Source organism: Drosophila ananassae, chromosome XL (genome assembly GCF_017639315.1).
Source record: "Drosophila ananassae strain 14024-0371.13 chromosome XL, ASM1763931v2, whole genome shotgun sequence".
NCBI lineage: Eukaryota > Metazoa > Arthropoda > Insecta > Diptera > Drosophilidae > Drosophila > Drosophila ananassae.
The window spans coordinates 9,288,379-9,305,463 of NC_057931.1; the positions used below are offsets into that span (position 1 = coordinate 9,288,379).

The 17,085-nt window shown below is 44.9% G+C and overlaps 3 protein-coding genes and 1 non-coding gene across 6 annotated transcripts in view; all 4 read left to right on the forward strand.

Moving 5' to 3' along the window:
• Positions 1 to 373: 373 nt before the first annotated feature.
• LOC6504795 (protein suppressor of white apricot) lies at positions 374 to 6,018 on the forward strand. Its single transcript, XM_001966323.4, has 8 exons — positions 374 to 1,008; positions 2,723 to 2,895; positions 3,155 to 3,360; positions 3,423 to 4,127; positions 4,190 to 4,517; positions 4,577 to 4,834; positions 4,887 to 5,015; positions 5,072 to 6,018. Exons 1-8 carry the CDS (start codon positions 689 to 691, stop codon positions 5,881 to 5,883), a joined length of 2,931 nt encoding a protein of 976 aa, XP_001966359.1. The 5' UTR covers positions 374 to 688; the 3' UTR covers positions 5,884 to 6,018.
• A 206-nt stretch (positions 6,019 to 6,224) lies between these two features.
• Positions 6,225 to 6,989, forward strand: LOC6504796 (inducible metalloproteinase inhibitor protein). The gene is made up of 2 exons (XM_001966324.4): positions 6,225 to 6,652; positions 6,721 to 6,989. Exons 1-2 carry the CDS (start codon positions 6,574 to 6,576, stop codon positions 6,921 to 6,923), a joined length of 282 nt encoding a protein of 93 aa, XP_001966360.1. The 5' UTR covers positions 6,225 to 6,573; the 3' UTR covers positions 6,924 to 6,989.
• A 417-nt stretch (positions 6,990 to 7,406) lies between these two features.
• LOC26513822 overlaps positions 7,407 to 17,085 on the forward strand; it is a 33,420-nt gene continuing 23,741 nt past the window's right edge. The window contains exons 1-4 of one of the 3 annotated variants that reach the window (XR_006507655.1): positions 7,407 to 7,770; positions 8,157 to 8,457; positions 8,565 to 8,653; positions 8,763 to 9,179. This is a non-coding gene — a transcript (uncharacterized LOC26513822). Of the gene's footprint in view, positions 8,458 to 8,564; positions 8,654 to 8,762; positions 9,180 to 17,085 lie in introns of all 3 variants that reach the window. The other 2 variants (XR_006507656.1, XR_006507654.1) reach the window with 2 other exon arrangements.
• Positions 14,095 to 15,286, forward strand: LOC6504797 (27 kDa glycoprotein). Its single transcript, XM_001966325.4, has one exon. It carries the CDS (start codon positions 14,154 to 14,156, stop codon positions 15,123 to 15,125), a length of 972 nt encoding a protein of 323 aa, XP_001966361.1. The 5' UTR covers positions 14,095 to 14,153; the 3' UTR covers positions 15,126 to 15,286.

Sequence of the window (17,085 nt, forward strand, 5' to 3'; positions counted from 1 at the left end):
ATATTTAGAAATATATGGCTTTTTTTGTATAACTATTATATCCTTAGCTACAAGACTAAGAAGTTCAGATCATTGGAGCTATATATAGATATAGAAAACTGCACATGTCTACTATATCTCTAAAAAACCCCATAAAAACTGAAAAATCTATCATAAAACCAAAGTAAGCCTAAATTTTTGTGCCAAAAAGTATAGTATAGTTTATAAAGTTTTGATAAAAGTATTATAATTGCCATCTGCTCTTACATCGCATATTATATCTATATAGTATCCGATCTATATAGTATCAGAACTATATAGTAGCTATATCCTGAAAATATAGCTTGAAATAAGCCAGACTGGTATCACTGAAATCCCGCGCTGCAACGCGAATGGTTAGAAACTTGCTCGTGGAAGAGGAAGCAATCGCACGGTCTGGTCACTCTGCCACGAAGGCATACTTCGCATACAAAATAGAATCCAGAAACTGAGAAATTCAACGTAAAATGACGAGTGCCAGGACAACCAAGAGCTAGTCCTGCGTCGGAGACAGTGAGTGAGGCCCCGATACAGCGCCAGAGTGAGATAGACCGACACAGTGAGGGAGATAGACCGAGCTAGAGCGGTCGAGAGAGAGGGGAGCCATCGCATCTCGCTTGAATCCCCGGGACATCCTGGTCCTGTCCCCCAAAATACCACCACTACCATCATGATGCCCTACAATGTACGAAATGCCGGAGGTGGCTCTGTCGGCGGTATCCTCCGGAAAACGGGCACATCCTTGGTGTCCACCTCGATCGGCCATGGAGGCGGCATCAACTGCAATAGTAATGGAAGCGGAACTGTAGCAACAACTGGCACCGGATCTGGAGCATCCTATAGCCATGAGAACAACCGACAACCGCCGCTGGAGCTGCTAGTCTTCGGATATGCCTGCAAAATCTTCCGGGATGATGAGAAGGCGCGCGAAATGGACCACGGCCGGCAGCTGATCCCCTGGATGGGCGATGTAAATCTCAAGATAGACAGGTTAATAATTGGGGCTGGCCCGAGCATTAATTATACGATAATCAGTACGCCACAAGAACCACCACCAATCACCACATCCATGTCCACCACCCGACCACCACCGCCACCTCCACCTCCACCTCCACACCCATCCATGTCCACACAGAACACACCAAACATGAAACTCATCCAACTAGTGTGTCCTGGTTAGGATCCTCCGATACAAGAACACACAGAAGCACACCCAAACTGGATGTAGGGCTATACGAGTGGAGGTGTTTCCCTAGAACTACTATCCTAAGAGATTCAGGCTTTTAGAGTCGATTTCTTGCCGAGATTAGAGGCTTTTCTTTAAAGAAATCTTCTCTATAGGAAGCCTTCTCTAAATTCCTATTAATTCTCTTAATTTTTAAAGAGAGTTTTGGGATTTTTGAGAACTTATAGATCTCTATTCCCAAGAATTCCTTGTACTTCTTGGATCTCAGTCTCATCCAGAGACTAAAGAATTCTTCCCTGATTGTATTTAACCAGAAGATTCTACAATAATCTCTAAAATACGTCTTACATATGTGTTGTACTTTAAAAACTGATTCAAAATCATTTAAAATGATTGAATTACATAATTCTGAGACTAATTCTAAAAGATTGTTACTAAAAGACGTTTTTGAAGCCAAATTGTATGACTTTGGCGGACAAACGGACAAGCGGACACGCGGACACACGGCCATTGAACTGTTTTTGTAAATAGATCTAAAAATACTGAAACTATACTGAAAAGTTTTGAAAAACTGTTTTGAAATTCTAAAAAAAAGTGTTTTTTGAAGTTTTTACTGATTTTAAATAATATTTTAAAACAAAGACACTCGGACATTGAGCTATATATGTAAATAAGACCTAAAAATACTGAAACTGTAATGCAATGTTTTGAAAAATGTTCAAAAAACGTTTTTGAAATTCTAAAAAAAATTGTTTTTTTGAATTTTTCGACTTTAAATAATATTTTAAGCCGAAGATACATAAAAACACACACATAGACACACTATACACTCAACACACACCACACACACACACTCCACACACACACACACCACACCATTGTAATAACAGCTCTTTTCAGTGCTTCTCAAACTGTAATCTCTATCCATAAACAATTTGAAACTGTAATTCTTTGACCATTTTAAATGTAAACCGATTAACTTTTTAGCCACCGGAGCGGTATGTATGAACGATCTCTAGCCTTAAACCTAATCTAATCTGAACAGTATGCATTATAATGATAATATAATCTATGATATATCGACTTAATTATAATTATATGCGAGCGAGTGTGTGAAGCAAATGTATATCTTTTTTTTTTTATCTTTCTTAGTATTTATTTTTTTTTTTGGCTCATAAAAAGATCGAGTGGAGAGAGAGAGCTTGTCCTGGATATTCCAGGATATTGGAAGCTCGGACATTTGCTTCACGCCCCCACCCGCTCCGCTCGCAAGGCGCGCCGCCCGCCCCTCTTCTTGCCAATCGACTGATAATGCCTTTCTCTGCTCTCTGTTTATATTTCTCTGCTTGCTCTCTTTCGGCTCTCACACAATCCACACCGCGACTCTCAATCATCCCTCCCAACCACCGCCCACCGCCCATGGCCACCCACACAACAACAACCGTTACTCCGTATTCCAAAAAAATACAAATTTTTTTTGGGGAAAAAAACAAAAAAAAACTGGAAACAAACTATCAGGTATGATGTCCGGGGCGCCCTATGCGAACTGACGCCACACGAGGCGCCACCGGGGGGCTATGGCAACCGCCTGGAGTACCTCAGCGCCGAGGAGCAGCGGGCCGAGCAGCTGTGCGAGGAGGAGCGCTATCTCTTTCTCTACAACAACGAGGAGGAGCTGCGTCTGCAGCAAGGTGAGTGTCTCACACACTTCCAAGGGGGGTCAGGGGGTCAGGTTTGGAACTTCCCCCCCACAGATTCCTAGCTTTATTTCCAGAAACTGGAACTAATCCCGTGCCAGAGGACCTCCCTCTCTTGCTCTCTTGCTCTCTAGCCGTCTCTCTCCGTTCCAACTACTGACATCTCCCTCTCTCCCTTTAGCCCTATTGTTCCCCCACCCCCGATCACTAACCCCATTTCTGTATTCTGCTTCTTCTTTTGGTCCTGATCCAGAGGAGGACCTGAAACGGCTGCAGCAGGAGACCTCCGGTGGCAGTTACAGCCAGGTGGGCTTCCAGTACGATGGCCAGGCTGGAGCAACGGGATCAGCTGGGTCCTCCACCACGACGGCCCAGCTCTCGCCCGATTCGGAGGAGAGCGAACAGCCCTTTGTCCTGCCACGCACCCTGATGATGGTGCCTCCACTGGGCATGCAGTTGGTAAGAACAGAACAGATCCTTGATCCCCCAAGGACCATGTAATTGAATCCATGTCCTTACAGCCGGAGACGATGAAACAGCATGCGATTATTGAGAAAACGGCGAGATTCATCGCCACCCAGGGCGCCCAAATGGAGATCCTCATCAAGGCCAAGCAGGCCAATAATCCCCAGTTCGACTTCCTCACCCAGGGCGGCTACCTGCAACCCTACTACCGCCACCTCCTGGCTGCCATCAAGGCGGCCAAGTTCGCTCCCGCCTTGGAGGCTCCCGGAGATCAGAAGCCAGATGGTCAGGATCCAGACCAGGCGGCAGTGGATGCCGGGCAGGGCGAAGAAAGTGGCGGCCGGAAGGCTGCCCAAGTGGTCATCACGGTGCCCACCATCAAGTACAAGCCCTCGGCCAACTGCGCCTACACCCAGCTGATCAGCAAGATCAAGGGCGTGCCCCTGCAGGCTGTACTCCTAGAGGATGAGGGCAGCAATGCCGGCAACTCGCAGCACTCCGGAGGCACTGCCTCGCCGACGCCCAGCTGCCGGTCCGAGGGTCATAGTCAGGGTGGCGGGGAGTTCACCCCCGTTCTGCTCCAATACAACGGGAGTACCTTCGCCCACGAGGAGGAGACGGTGCAGGAGCAGCCGGAGGCGAGTGAGGCGCCGCCCCAGGTGGAGCTCCTGAAGAACACCAGTGCTCTGGCCCTGGCCCAGAACTACAGCTCCGAAAGCGACGAGGAGGAGGAGGAGCCGGAGCCGAAACAGGAGGAGAAGGTAAGAAAGCCTTAAGACTTCCTCAATCCTGGACTAACCACTCTATCCATGTCATGTCGCAGAAACCCGAAGTCATCCTCAACTTCCCCGTGCCGGAGGAGAATCTGCGACATATCATCGACAAGACAGCCACGTACGTGATCAAGAATGGTCGCCAGTTCGAGGAGACGCTGCGGACGAAGAGCGTGGAGCGGTTCAGCTTCCTGTTGCCGGAGAACGAGTTCTACGCCTATTACCTCTACAAGGTCACCGGTGACGTGGACGCCGCCTCCAAGGAGCAGAAGACCCGCAAAGCGGCCGCCGTGGCAGCTGCTCTAATGTCCAAGAAGGGTCTGAAGTTTGGAGGAGCAGCTGCAGCAGCAGCAGCGGCAGGGAGTGCTCTGGACAAGGGTGAGTCCTAGAGGTTCTCCCATTTGGATGATCCATAACAGAATCTCGATCCATTCCAGCTCCTGTTAGCTTCTCTATACGGGCCCGAGACGAACATACTCCGCTGCAACCGACTCTGCCCCAGGAGGCCAGCGACGAGGAGGCCAGTTCGGTGGCAGGATCAGAGCAGGTTCGTCCCGGCATGCCCGACAGCGTCCAGCGGGCCATCAAGCAGGTGGAGTCTCAGCTCCTGGCCAGAACAACTAACCAAAAAGCAGGCACCTCCTCCGCCTCCGCCTCCTCCTCCACCTCCTCCTCTTCCAGCGAACAGCGGCAGGGTAGGTGTCTCTCCTCTAATCCTGGTCAGTAAACTAACAGATCCTCCCTTAGCCGAGGACCGCGTGAAGGACAAGCTGGCCCAGATAGCCCGGGACAAGCTGAACGGCATGATCTCCCGGGAGAAGCAGCTCCAGCTGGAGAGGAAGCGAAAGGCCCTGGCATTCCTCAACCAAATCAAAGGTGGCTATTCCCTAATCTCTTGGTTATCCTTCTTAATCCTACTGATCCTCTTCCAGGTGAAGGAGCCACTGCGCCGGCATCGTTGCCGGGAAGTGCTCCCAACCCGCCAGAAGCTGCCGCGGGCGTTTCTCGCACGGACAGTGACAACGAATCCAACGACTCCGTGCGCTCCATACCCATCACCTACTTCGGGCCGGACGACGACGACGAGGGTGAGCCCCAGCCGGAGGAGAAGCTTCGAGAAGTGGCCAAAGAGGACAAGGACAAAGAGAAGGATAAGGAGAAGGAGCTGGAGCAGGAGGAGGAGGAGGAGGACGAGGATGACGGCGATCTGGAAAAGTACAATCTGCTGAACGACGACAGCACCAACACCTTCACCAGCAAGCCCGTGCCGGCGATAGCCACTCCACCGCTTCCACCGCCGGCGGCGACGTCGGTCCTCCTCTCCGACGACGACGACGTCCAGGTGGTGGCCACCTCCACCAAGTCCTCCTCCTCGCGTTCACACAAAACCCACCGGCGCAGCCGTAGCCGGAGTCGCACGAGAAGCAGTTCTGGAAGCGTCTCCAGCCGAGCCTCCTCCCATCGACGCCGACACCGGCGCAAGGAATCGAAGGATGCATCGCTGGCATCCGCATCGGCATCGGGTAGGAAAGCATCACAGTCCTCCCACCGGAAGAGCCCGAAGAAGCGACGACGCAGCCGGAGCAAGTCGCGGAGCAGTCGGAGCAGCCGGCGCAGTCGATCCCGAAGCATATCCAAGAGCAGTCGCCGGAGCAGGTCCAGCAGCAAGTCCCGGAGCCGGCGGACGCCCAGCAAGAAGAGTCACAAGCGGCACAAGCGACGCCGGCGCAGCAGCTCCGCCTGATCTGGGTGATCTGGGTGATCCTGGGCAGCATCGTGTCTCCCCACATCATTCTCGGCCATCATTGCGTTTTGAAAATTTTTCGTATTTGTCCATAGACCGTATCCAATAAAGCAGCGAGCATATTTTTGTAAACAAGCCAGGTGGTTACCCGGAGGGGCGGGCGGGTCTGTTTTTGTTTTTCATTTTTAAACACCTGATGGGTGGATCCCCTTGAACGGTATCTTGAATAGTTGGGGGCGATTCTGGGGGTAATTCGACTTGGGGATACCCTGCTTTCTTTGGAGATTTGAGAGGAGATTTAGTCGATTTTGAGATTAAAAAGAAATAGTTTTTTATTCCTTTCCTAAGAATCCTTATTCCTTTTTCCTAAGAATCTTATCGTTTAAAAACATTATTTTCAAAGTATTTCACATTCTTGAGTCCAAAATAAGTGATTTTTATTTTATTTTATAAAAAAATTAAACCTAGAATTTAAATATAAATTCTAAAAACCAGGCTTAAAGGAAGCTGCTATTGTAATATCTCCAAAAATAGTATACTATTTCTAAACCTTTTTTTTTATAAAAAAGACTACAATTTGAAACCAATTAAAGAGTCCATCATACCCTGACTACTCTGCAATTAGTGGGTATAAAAAGCCGTTGCTGTGAGCTCATCGGATCAGTTTGAATTCCACTCGACGACTTGAAGATGACACTCATCCGGATCTCGCTGCTGCTGCTCAGTTGCTGCTGCTTGCTGCTCAAGGTCTCCGCTCAGATACCCATTAGTGAGTGAATTAGGTCCACCCTAATGTCCTAGGAAGTACCGCTAACTCACTCACTTTCTCTCTCCCAGCGCCCAGAGAGTGCCCGGCTAATGAGAAGTTTCTGCCGTGCGGCCCCAGCTGCCAAACTGAGTGTGCTACCCTGGGGGAGCCGTGCCTGATTCGGCATATCCGCTGTCCCGACGGCTGCTACTGTGTGGATGGTTATGCCCGGGATGCGAGTGGCAGGTGTATACCCATTAATAAATGCAAAAAAAGGGGCAGACCCTATTGACTCAGCTGAAGTTTTCTGAAATCTGAAAAGTAAAAACAATAAACATGAATTAAGATTAACGCGGAATTGATAAAATTGTTTTCAGCTAATTGGGGCTAATTAAAAAACAAATAATTATTCATCAAGAAAAACAATCAAATCTGGTTTTGGAATTAATTCCAGGGTAGCTTGAGCTGAGCTAAGTGGAGCAAGCGAGGGGAGGCTGGGGGTGGCGAGAGCATGGAAGATCAAGAGATGGCCATGATCCGAGCTTAGCTTAGCTTAGTGGAGTAAGCGAGAGGAGGATGGGGCTGGTGCGTAGCGAGAGCATAGAAGGAGCTTGGGGAGGAGGAGATGGCCAAGATTCAAATTTCCTTATCTCACTCCCATCCGAGCTTAGCTTAGAGAGCTTAGTAGTGGGAGCGAGGTGGGCTGATGCGTAGTGAGAGCATGGAAGGAGCATGGAGAGCAAGAGGTGACCAAGATCCACATTTCCTTATCTCACTCCCACTTAAGCTTAGCTTAGAGAGCTTAGTAGTGGGAGCGAGGGGGCTGATGCGTAGTGAGAGCATGGAAGGAGCATGGAGACCAAGATCCAAATTTCCTTATCTCACTCCCACCTGAGCTTAGCTTAGGGAGCTTAGTGGAGCGAGCGAGGGGGCTGGTGCGTAACGAGAGCATGGAAGGAGCATGGAGACTTAGATCCAAATTTCCTTATCGCTCATTGCCCTCTGAGCACAGCGCCGAGCTTAACCTTTTCTGAACTTTTTCGCGGCAATCGGTTAGTGAACTTTGCGCATTTTAATAGTTAATTTTAATAAGATTACAAGTGATTAAGTGATAATGAATAATACAAATAATTAACAAGGTAATAAAGACAGCAAGTGGTGAGAAAGTGAAAGAATAAAGAAAGTGAAAGAAAAAAGTGAACACGTGGAGTTGTGAAATAGGAAAGAAGAAGAGCAATTTTTTCAAATCTCCCGTTATGTCTTGGAATTTTTGGCAATTACGTCTTAAATCTATCAAGTGTTTAATAAATAATAAATAACTAAGCAAGTGCGTTTATTAATCAGCTAAAAAATGTTAAATATAATAGTTAAATTATAAGCCAAGGTCAACAATTCCCCCTTGAAGTTCCTAAGAAATGGGGGAGAAGAGAAAAGTGCAAGTGGAATGTGGAATTTGGAAATTGGAAAGTGGAAGAAGAATAGCATGTCTCTGATTCTTATCTCTAGTTGTGATCTCCGCTTTCAGAAATTGCGTCTTAATTTTGTGCAATTGCGGCGGCTTAAGAATCTCAATTACATAAATTGATTTATTTTAAGAGAAAAACCTTTTAAAATAATAACGAGATAATTAAATTGCAATTAAGAAAGTGAATCACAAAAGATAATCGATTAAGTGAAGTGCATAAAGAGGTTAAGATTGCCTTTTCTTGCCTTTTTCATTTTTTTTTCGAGTGGAATAAGGAAGAGGAAGAGAATATGAAGTGGAAAGGTGCTTAGGGAGTGGAATTTATTTAACGAAGAACAGTGGAAGCATAAAATGCTTAAAGGTATTAAAATTAATAATTTATTTATATATATATTTTTATTTTACTTTTGGTTTAAATTATTAGTTTGTGAAAATATTAATAATAATTCTTTTTCTGATTCTTTACAGATATACCGTTAACTGATGAATGAAAAATAATTGGAGCTTTGGAAATTGGAAAGGATGGACCCTGTTTTGAGGCATAAAATGCTTAAAAGGTTTGTAAATTATTATTTTAAATATAAAAATACTTTTTAATTTTTTTTGTAACTAAAATTTTTATCTTTGAAACCTTATATATATTTTTTTAATATTTTATTTTTAAAGAACTGCCACTAATTGGATAAAAACCGGGCCACCCTAAACATTTTGGCCGTCAAGTAGAAATTGAATGGAAGAATGGCGGCAAAGGAGGGGAGGTGGGAAATCAAAAATCCCGTTACCTAAGCCGCGTAACAAGCAGAGAATGTCAATGTAAATGCAAATGCAAATGTTTGCCGTCATCGAGTCGAGGTCGGAGGTCAAGCCGAAAATGTTCGGAATGGCGGGCGTCCAAAAAAAAAACTCAACGTTAATAAACTCAGAAGAGGGGCGTGGTGTTGGCGGCGGGGTGGGGCAGGCTCGATTTACATGAGCAAACAGAAGCGGAGAGAGAGAGCACATAGCATGTGAGTCTGGCTCGGGCTCCACTTGCCCAAGTCCCGCTATTCTCCCGATGGAAGGAAATGGAAGGAGTAATGGAAGGTGAGTACTTCGCACAAAAATCATAGCATACTTTTAAGCGGTGGGTGGTTTTAGTTCTTTTTTTTTTTTGTTTTTTAGAGATATTATATTATTATAATTATTTATTTTAATTATATTATTTAAATTAAAATTGTTGGCTAACCTGGCATACCCTTTTTGTCCTTTACCAAGAGGTAATGGCAAAGGAAGAGGATTTGCAATGCAAACACGTGTGGGTATATGTTTGCTCCTTTCCTCCTTTCCTCCTCTCCTCCTCCCCTCCCTCATTTGTTTGTCAAAGGACGTCGCGTTGAGAAATATTCCTCAAATTCATTGAATCTCGAAAAAATCCCCCTATGTGTGCGGAGGTGCGGAAATTCAAACGGAATCAAAGTGAAAAGTTGCGCAAAAAATCATCGACACACGGCGCTGGCTTGGCTTGGCTTGGCTTGGTCCTGTGGCAGGATATCAGCACACGGCTGTCAGTCAGGCCTGGGCTGCGTGCGAAAAAAAGGGGGTAAAGAGAAGAGAAAGAGTTGCCCAAGAACTGGGGAAGAAAGGCAAACAAACAAACAAACAAACAAAGAGAAAGTAAACAAACAAACAAACAGAAAATAAACAGGAAAAAAGGAAGAATAATTTGACTTTATCTAAGAGTCAGTCAACCCATTCGCATTAACAAAGAAATAATAAAAAAAAAAGAAATAATAAAAAAAGGAATAACACATCCTTCTAGCAACAAAAGGAAAAAAGGATACCCCATCGATAGGGAGAGATCCAGATCCCTAATGATTTATGTTCAAGTTCGAATCAGACCTTAAGTCTGATTTATTTTCACCTCTATTTATATTTATTTATTTTTTTATTATTATAAGTCTTGCCTTTTTAAATTTTCAATTATTTTTTGCCAAAAACTATATATTTTTAAACCTTTTGACCCCCTGGACTGTGAATATTTGCTCCCCAAATGACATTATTTTCTGTTTTTCTGGCAAAAGTTTTGTTCTGCGGTCGGTTTTTGGTTATTGCATTTCTTTCGCCATTGTTTTGTTTTTAGAATGTCCTGAATGTCCTGTGGAGTCATTTCCGGAAAAGTGAAAAGTGCCAAAGGACCAAGAGGCCTCTCCTGTCTGCCTGCCGATAAACTGAAAACTCGCTGCATTTCTCATTTGTGTGTTTGCGGTTTGCACTCGATTTAATTGTGCTTCTGGCAGATGGCTTCTGGCAGTTGGCAGCTCGGAGAGTTTAGCTTTCGGGCAACAAGGGGTTAATTGCACTTGACCCCACTACCACACACACACACAAAAATCACACAGCCAGAGCTCCTAAATTTTGTATTTTAAAGGGATTTTCCAGCTTCTTGTTGGTTTTTTTTTCGATATTTTTTAAGAGAGCCTACCCGGCGTATACGTAATTTTTCACTAAAAAGTCTATAACTTTGGTGATTCTTATCCGATTTTGGTAAGGAATATATCAAATGATTTCTGGAAGGATTTCTAACAATCCTGAATCAAAATCTAAAAATAAAATTTTTTTTGAAAATTTTTAAAATTTTTTTTCCAACCAGAAATCCTTTCCAAGTCCATATCTCGGGTAGTTCTTAGTCGATTGTTTAAAGGAATACCTTAAATGGTTGCTGGAAGCATGTCCCGCCTTTCTGTAAATATTTTATGAAAAGGATATCCTTGGAAAGGAGAAAATCCTACTCCTAATAGAGCTGGAAGTCGGCTTGAAATCCCAATTATTTGCCTGCGTGGCTTCATTTCTATAATTGTTTGAGGCTGTGAGTTGCCCCCTACCCCTACGAGGGTCCCCTACCCCTAAGCACAAAAGGTCAAAGGGCCAGGGGGGAGGGGCAGGAGGGGCAGGAGTGGCAGGAGGCCTATTCCTTTCGACTGTTTGCCTTGCAATGCATCTGGATGTGCCACCTGCACGGCTATCAGTGTCCTTGTTTGTGTTTGTATCTCTATCTGGATCAGAGGTTCTGCTTCTATACATATGTATGTGTGTATCTGTGTGTGTTTGTATCTGTATCTGTCAGATACTGCTGCCATGCTGCCATGCTTGATTATGAAATGAATTATTTGCATTAAAGTGAGCGTAGAGGGTGGTGTGTTTGCGTAACAATAATATCTTCATTGGCAACGTCATTATGAAGAATAGCACTACTAATTATCATTAACTAAGCACACACACACACACACTGACACACATTCTCACACACACACACACTCACTCACAAAAGCCTCAAAAGCGGAAACGGAAGTGCTGGAAAAGCAATTGGCAAATGGCCTCCGCTTGATCCTGCTTTTCCTTTTGCCTTTTGCCCCCCCCGCCCCTCCTCCATCCCCCCCTTCTTCTATTTATTGGCAGTTGCAATTAGCCATGTGCCACGCCCCCTTTTGACCCCCTTTTTCGACCCACAAGTGTCCTTGACCCCAAAAGGAGTGTTTATTTTTGGCTTTTTTTTTAAATATTTTTTTTTTTTTTTTATTCACTCACTCTTGCTTAAATATTTTATTAAAAATTATATAATTTATATATTTTTTAAATTAATATTTAATTTTTTAATAAAATATCTCCCAAAAAATGGAAAAATCTTAAAGCTTTGCCACCTTTTGAGGCAAGTACTCCTAAGACTAATTGCAGCCAACTAATGCTGCCACGCCTCCCCTTGGTCTACTTGCCACATGCCACGCCCACCATCCGGGGCAAGCAATTAATGATGCCCATTTTGTTTCGTGTTGAAAATCCTTGCTATTTCAATTTTCAAAACAGATCTCCCAACTAGCCCCGCCCCTCCCCTCTCCCTCCCAAATTCTTGCACCAAAAAGTTGCACAGTGTGCGCTGGTGCTGGGTGGCAACCCTGTGTGCTTGCCACAAGCAGCCCCCCTGCCAAGTTGTTTATTGCACTTGCAACTTCCGCAACAAACGAAGATAAATTGTTACTTTCTTCTTGCCAGGCACGTCTTTTCTCCTCTTTTTTCTCCACTTTTTTCCTTTTTTTTTTTGTTTTATTTTTATTTTGTTTTATTTTTTATTTAGTAGGTGTTTTAACGCTCGAGTTCTTTGTTTTATTTTTATATTAAGGGGGTATAGTAGTGTCTTTAAAGGAGAGGGGGTTCTACGTTCAAGTTTTCTATAGCATTTGTAATAATATATATAAAGTTTTTAGTTAGTTTATTTTAAACTTTTTATTTTTTTGTTTATGGGATTTATGGGTCTCTAAAAAGAAAAGAGTTCTACATTAAAGTCTTCTATATTATCAATTTATATATTATATTATCAATATCATTATTAAAGTCATATAAGAATGTTTAGAGTTCCTTGTTTCTAAAATATGTTTTATTTCTTATAAATTTTGGCTTGGCATTCTAATAGATTTTTAATAGAATTCTTTTTTGAAAGTTTTTTGTTAGAATTTGAATAGATTTTTATTGGAATTTCTATCGAAAGTAAACAGAATTCTAATGGAATTAAAATAGAAACCCATTTGGACGACTGGCTGTTGGGGATCAGCCATCAGGTATAGTATGTCCGATAAGGCTTATCAGTCTATGGAGAGTGTGTCAGCGGGTTATCTCTGATTTCTCTCCCTCTTCTCTTATTCTCTCTCCCACCATAGATCCCTCCCTTATAAAGAGCACTCTCCGATAGCACTATCTCCACTTTAACCGAAAAAAAAATCAAATTCAGAGCCAGAACTCGGAGCTTATCACTCCCAAACAGGTATAGCTACTATAGCCATATCTATATAGCTAATAGCTATAGCTTCCAGACCGCATTCTGATTAAAAATTAATGGGCTATTAGGGCCAGGGGTCTATCGTGGCGGTATTTGTCCGACAAACTGTGGGACGAAGTGCGAATAGTTCCTCCAAAATGGCCATTAGAACGGCCATTCCGGTGTTTAATGAAATTAAAGTGCTTTTTGGTTTCAGAATCGAACAGATTAGAGGGGTCAAGAGGTCGAAAAAACAAAAATAAAGTGTCTAGTGTTATTGTTCCACTTAAGTGCACTGGGAGAAATAGTTTAGGGGTTTTAAAGGGGGGATTTTAAGGGAATATAGGTTTATTTGTTTAGTATTATTTAGTATTTTTGTGCTTATTTTAGGAATTATTTACTCAAAATTGGAAGTACAGGGAAGTTATCTTACTATTTGTCCGCCTGTCCGCTTCTTTGTCCGCCAGTCCGCTGTTTTCTTAACATTATTTCGTATTTTTGGATTATAAAATAAAATATTTAGTCTAAATATTAATTATAATCTTTATTATTTGGAGAATTTTTCTTATTTGTCCACTTGTCTGCCAATCTGTCCGCTTGTCCGCCAATTTGTCCGCTTCTCTGTCTTTTAATTAATATTATTTAGTATTTTTTTGGAAATGAATACTCTTTATAAGAAATATAATCCATTTAAATCAATTATCTCTTCTATTATTTGTCCCTTTCTCCGCTATTTAGTCCCTTTGTCCGCCAAACTGTCCGCTTGTCCGCTTCTTTGCCCATTTCCCTTACATTATTTGGTATTTTTAATTACTTTAAATGATTATTAAATTAAATAACAAACTCTTAAAAGAAAATACAATGATTATAAATGAGAAACCCCCTTGTCCGCCTGTCCGCTGTCCGCCTGTCCGCTACTTTGTCCCCTTTGTCCCCTTGTCCCCTTTGTCCCCTTTGTTTCTAATACTATTCCGTTTTCTGGAGCTTCTATTTGCCCCCCAAACACCCCAAGTACCCCAAGTAACCCCCTTCCCCTCCTCCTGAAACCTCTGGCCAGCAAAGCGAAGAATGTTTGCCGCCCTAATGGGCTCTGCCGGGCGATTACCCTCGTGGCCAGTGGCCAGTGGCCAGTGGAGAATGGAGAGTGTCTGGGAGGCGTTTTAATCAGAATCTGACCCCTCGGCTGGCATTCGAGATAAGGAGCTGGCAGAGCAGTGGCGGCTGGCCTCCTCGGCTCCAGTTCTCCGATTGCCTCGCCAGTCAACGCGAGAATGTCGAGCTGGTCGATACGGTTGTTGTGCTTGGTCCTGGCGGTCCTGTCGGTCCTGCAGCTCCTTGGGAGCAGTGTCCAGGCGGTGGACCTCGACAGTCTGGATCCCTCGCTCCTCAAGAACGTGGACGTGGACAAGCTGAAGGAGAGCTACCTGCCGGAGGGACTGAGGAATGCCACCATCACTTTGGAGGATCTTCAGGAGCTCCTCCGCTCCAAGTGCGCTCGTGCTAATCCTGGCAAGGATGTAGATGCCTCAGCCCTTAGTGGAGCTATTGAGACGGCGGCCACCAAGCTGGGGGAGTGCCTGGCCGGACTGGCCAACTTCACGGCCATCCAGCAGGAGATCGAGGAGGCCAGTCCCAAGGGCGACCTGGACATCGTGTTCGAGAAGTACTGCAAGCGGATGCCCCAGGCCAAGGCCTGCATCAACGACTTCAACGCCGCCCTCATCCCCTGTTTGACCCGCGAGGAGAAGAGCCACAACACCATGATGCGGAGGATCACCGACAAGCTGCTGGACTTTGTCTGCTTCAAGGACGGCGACCAGATCGCCCTCTTCATCGCCGAGCAGGGGCCCGAGTGCCTCCACCAGAGTCGGGACGGGATCGGCAACTGCTTGAACTCCACCTTCGGCGGCTATCTGCCCAAGGAGCTCGGCCAGAACTGGACCTCCGGCTCCAGTCTGCCCAACTTCGTTCTCGGGCCGAGTCAGTGCCTGGATCTCTACGAGTTCGAGACCTGCACCGTTAAGATCCTGGAGAAGTGCGATAACATCACGCCCAGCAACCTGGTGGAGTCCCTGTTCCGGTATGTGAGGCGGGAGTCCTCCTGCCAGTCCTCCATCGACAAGGCGCGTCGCAGCCGGGCCCTGCCCCTGGGCAGTGAGGAGGTGGGCGTGAAGGGCAGTGCCGGAACTCTCACCTTGGGACTTGGAAGCTTGATGGTCTTCGTCCTGGCCAGGATCTTCTAACTCTTGTAGCTCCAGGTCGCTGGCAGGATCTAAGGATCAGGATCTAATATTTTTTTTCTATTTTTTTTTCTCTCTCTCTGTATTTTTTAATAATTATTTTTAATAAATTCTTCTGCCAAGTCGGAAACGGTCTGCTCGGCGGTCTAAGCAGATTAAAGGAAGTGGAGGTCCTTTTTCTTTCTCAAGGGGGGTGGGGGTGGGGGGAGTGGGCAGGCACTAGGGGGGGCAGCAAGTGTTAAGATGCATAAACACAAGCCTGAAATATGAGCGCCACTGGGGGGTCATCCCAGAGGCACTGAGAAAAAAAAAAATAAAAAAAAAAAATAATAAAAATAATAATAGAAATAATAATAAAACAAAAATAAAATAATAATAAAATAAAAATAAAAATTAAATAAAATAAAATATTACAAATAAAATAAAATATAACTAAAATCATAATAAAATATAAGCTTTTAAAATAGAAACTAAAATTAATTTAAAAAAAAGTAGTACTTAGTGGGTTAAGGTTTAAAGAGGAAGTAACTAAAGACGAACAACCCCTTTTTCTCTCAGTGTTCTGGCACCATATTGCGGCCGCTTATCTGCCAGTGGCAGCTCTCTCCGGTGGCAGCTCTCTGGAAGCAAATCCGAATCAAAAACTGGACACTGGGGGCGCATGGGGCAAGGTCAGTGGCAAGATGGACTAGTCTCTCCACCCCCCCCCTCTCTCTCTGACTGACTGATAGACACTGCAATAAATTTCAAGGACAGTAAAAAATGAAACCGCAACTGTCATCATTTCACAGACGAGTGCAGCCTCGAAAAAAGGACCTCCGCCGTCTACAGGATCCTAGCCTAGTCCTTGGAGGGCGACGAGGCGTGAAATGAAATGGAGGAAGGGGATGGAGGGATGGGGGGATAGCCTCCACTCTGTTATCCTTGCCAGAGAGGAGCCAGGATGAGGAACAAAAAGGACGAAAAGGACGAAAAGCCAATCAATAAACTTAACCCTCGTTGGCCAGTTAGGACTTTCGGCCAACAAGTCATAAATGTTGCAAACTTAATTAGGACTCTGCAGGACTCTAGGTCCTGCCACACCACTACTACTCTACACTTGCCACTCCTCCTTCTCTCCACTTGCCACTCCATTATTGATGTGAAGAATGCGGAAAATGAATGCGTTTCCGGTACTTTTCGCGACTTGGCAGCTAAATTGCAGCGCCCATGAATCATTTCCAACTTGGACTTGCAGTTGGTGCCACACTTTGGAAGCAGCAGACTAACTTTTGTACGTGCCACGCGAGGCAGGACTCCTTTCTGGCCAATAATGGCACTCCATTGGCCAAATTATTGGCCAGGACTCTTTATTTTTTTTTTTAAAACAAAAGAAAATAAACAACTCACCTAGAGTTTAAAAAAATTAAGCATTTTTCCTTAATTCTTTCAGTCCTTGCCTCTTGGAATTTGTGGCAAGGGGTGGCAAGGGTGGCACTGCCACTGCACTTTGTCAAATTTAATTAAATATTTCAATTTCAAGCCCCGAAAAGCTGCCACAACTATCTCTAATTGTGCACGCATATTGCAGCGACACAGGGGCGAGGGGGGAGTGCCACCTGAGGCAGAGTCTGCGGCAGCTCCTCGGTGCCTGCCCCACGCTCCAATGCTCCAACGCTCATTTGCAAATGTTTGTCTAAAGGGGGTGAAAAGGGTGTTGGGGGGGGTGTGAAAAGCGCGACGAAACGAAAGGAGCGACCTCCCAGGGGTGGCGCCACCAAAGGGGGTTGGCAGGGAGAGGGAGACAGGGAGGCCACCCTTGGGGAAATCGCAGCAAGTGTAGCAGCCAACAGTCGCATTGAAACTTCTCTCTTTTTTTTTTTAAATCATCGGTGGCAGATTGAAAGTCAGGGGTGCCGCCCCAAAAGGGGGCATGCCACTCGCCTACTCTCCCACGGAGCTAATGGAAGTGGAGACTAATCCC

Coding starts and splice junctions, on each gene's coding strand:
- LOC6504795 (XM_001966323.4), top strand. CDS start 689: ATGATGCCCTACAATGTACGAAATGCCGGAGGTGGCTCTGTCGGCGGT. Junction 4,518..4,576: donor AGGGAGTGCTCTGGACAAGG/GTGAGTCCTAGA, acceptor GATCCATTCCAG/CTCCTGTTAGCTTCTCTATA. Junction 4,835..4,886: donor TTCCAGCGAACAGCGGCAGG/GTAGGTGTCTCT, acceptor ATCCTCCCTTAG/CCGAGGACCGCGTGAAGGAC.
- LOC6504796 (XM_001966324.4), top strand. CDS start 6,574: ATGACACTCATCCGGATCTCGCTGCTGCTGCTCAGTTGCTGCTGCTTG. Junction 6,653..6,720: donor CTCCGCTCAGATACCCATTA/GTGAGTGAATTA, acceptor TCTCTCTCCCAG/CGCCCAGAGAGTGCCCGGCT.
- LOC6504797 (XM_001966325.4), top strand. CDS start 14,154: ATGTCGAGCTGGTCGATACGGTTGTTGTGCTTGGTCCTGGCGGTCCTG.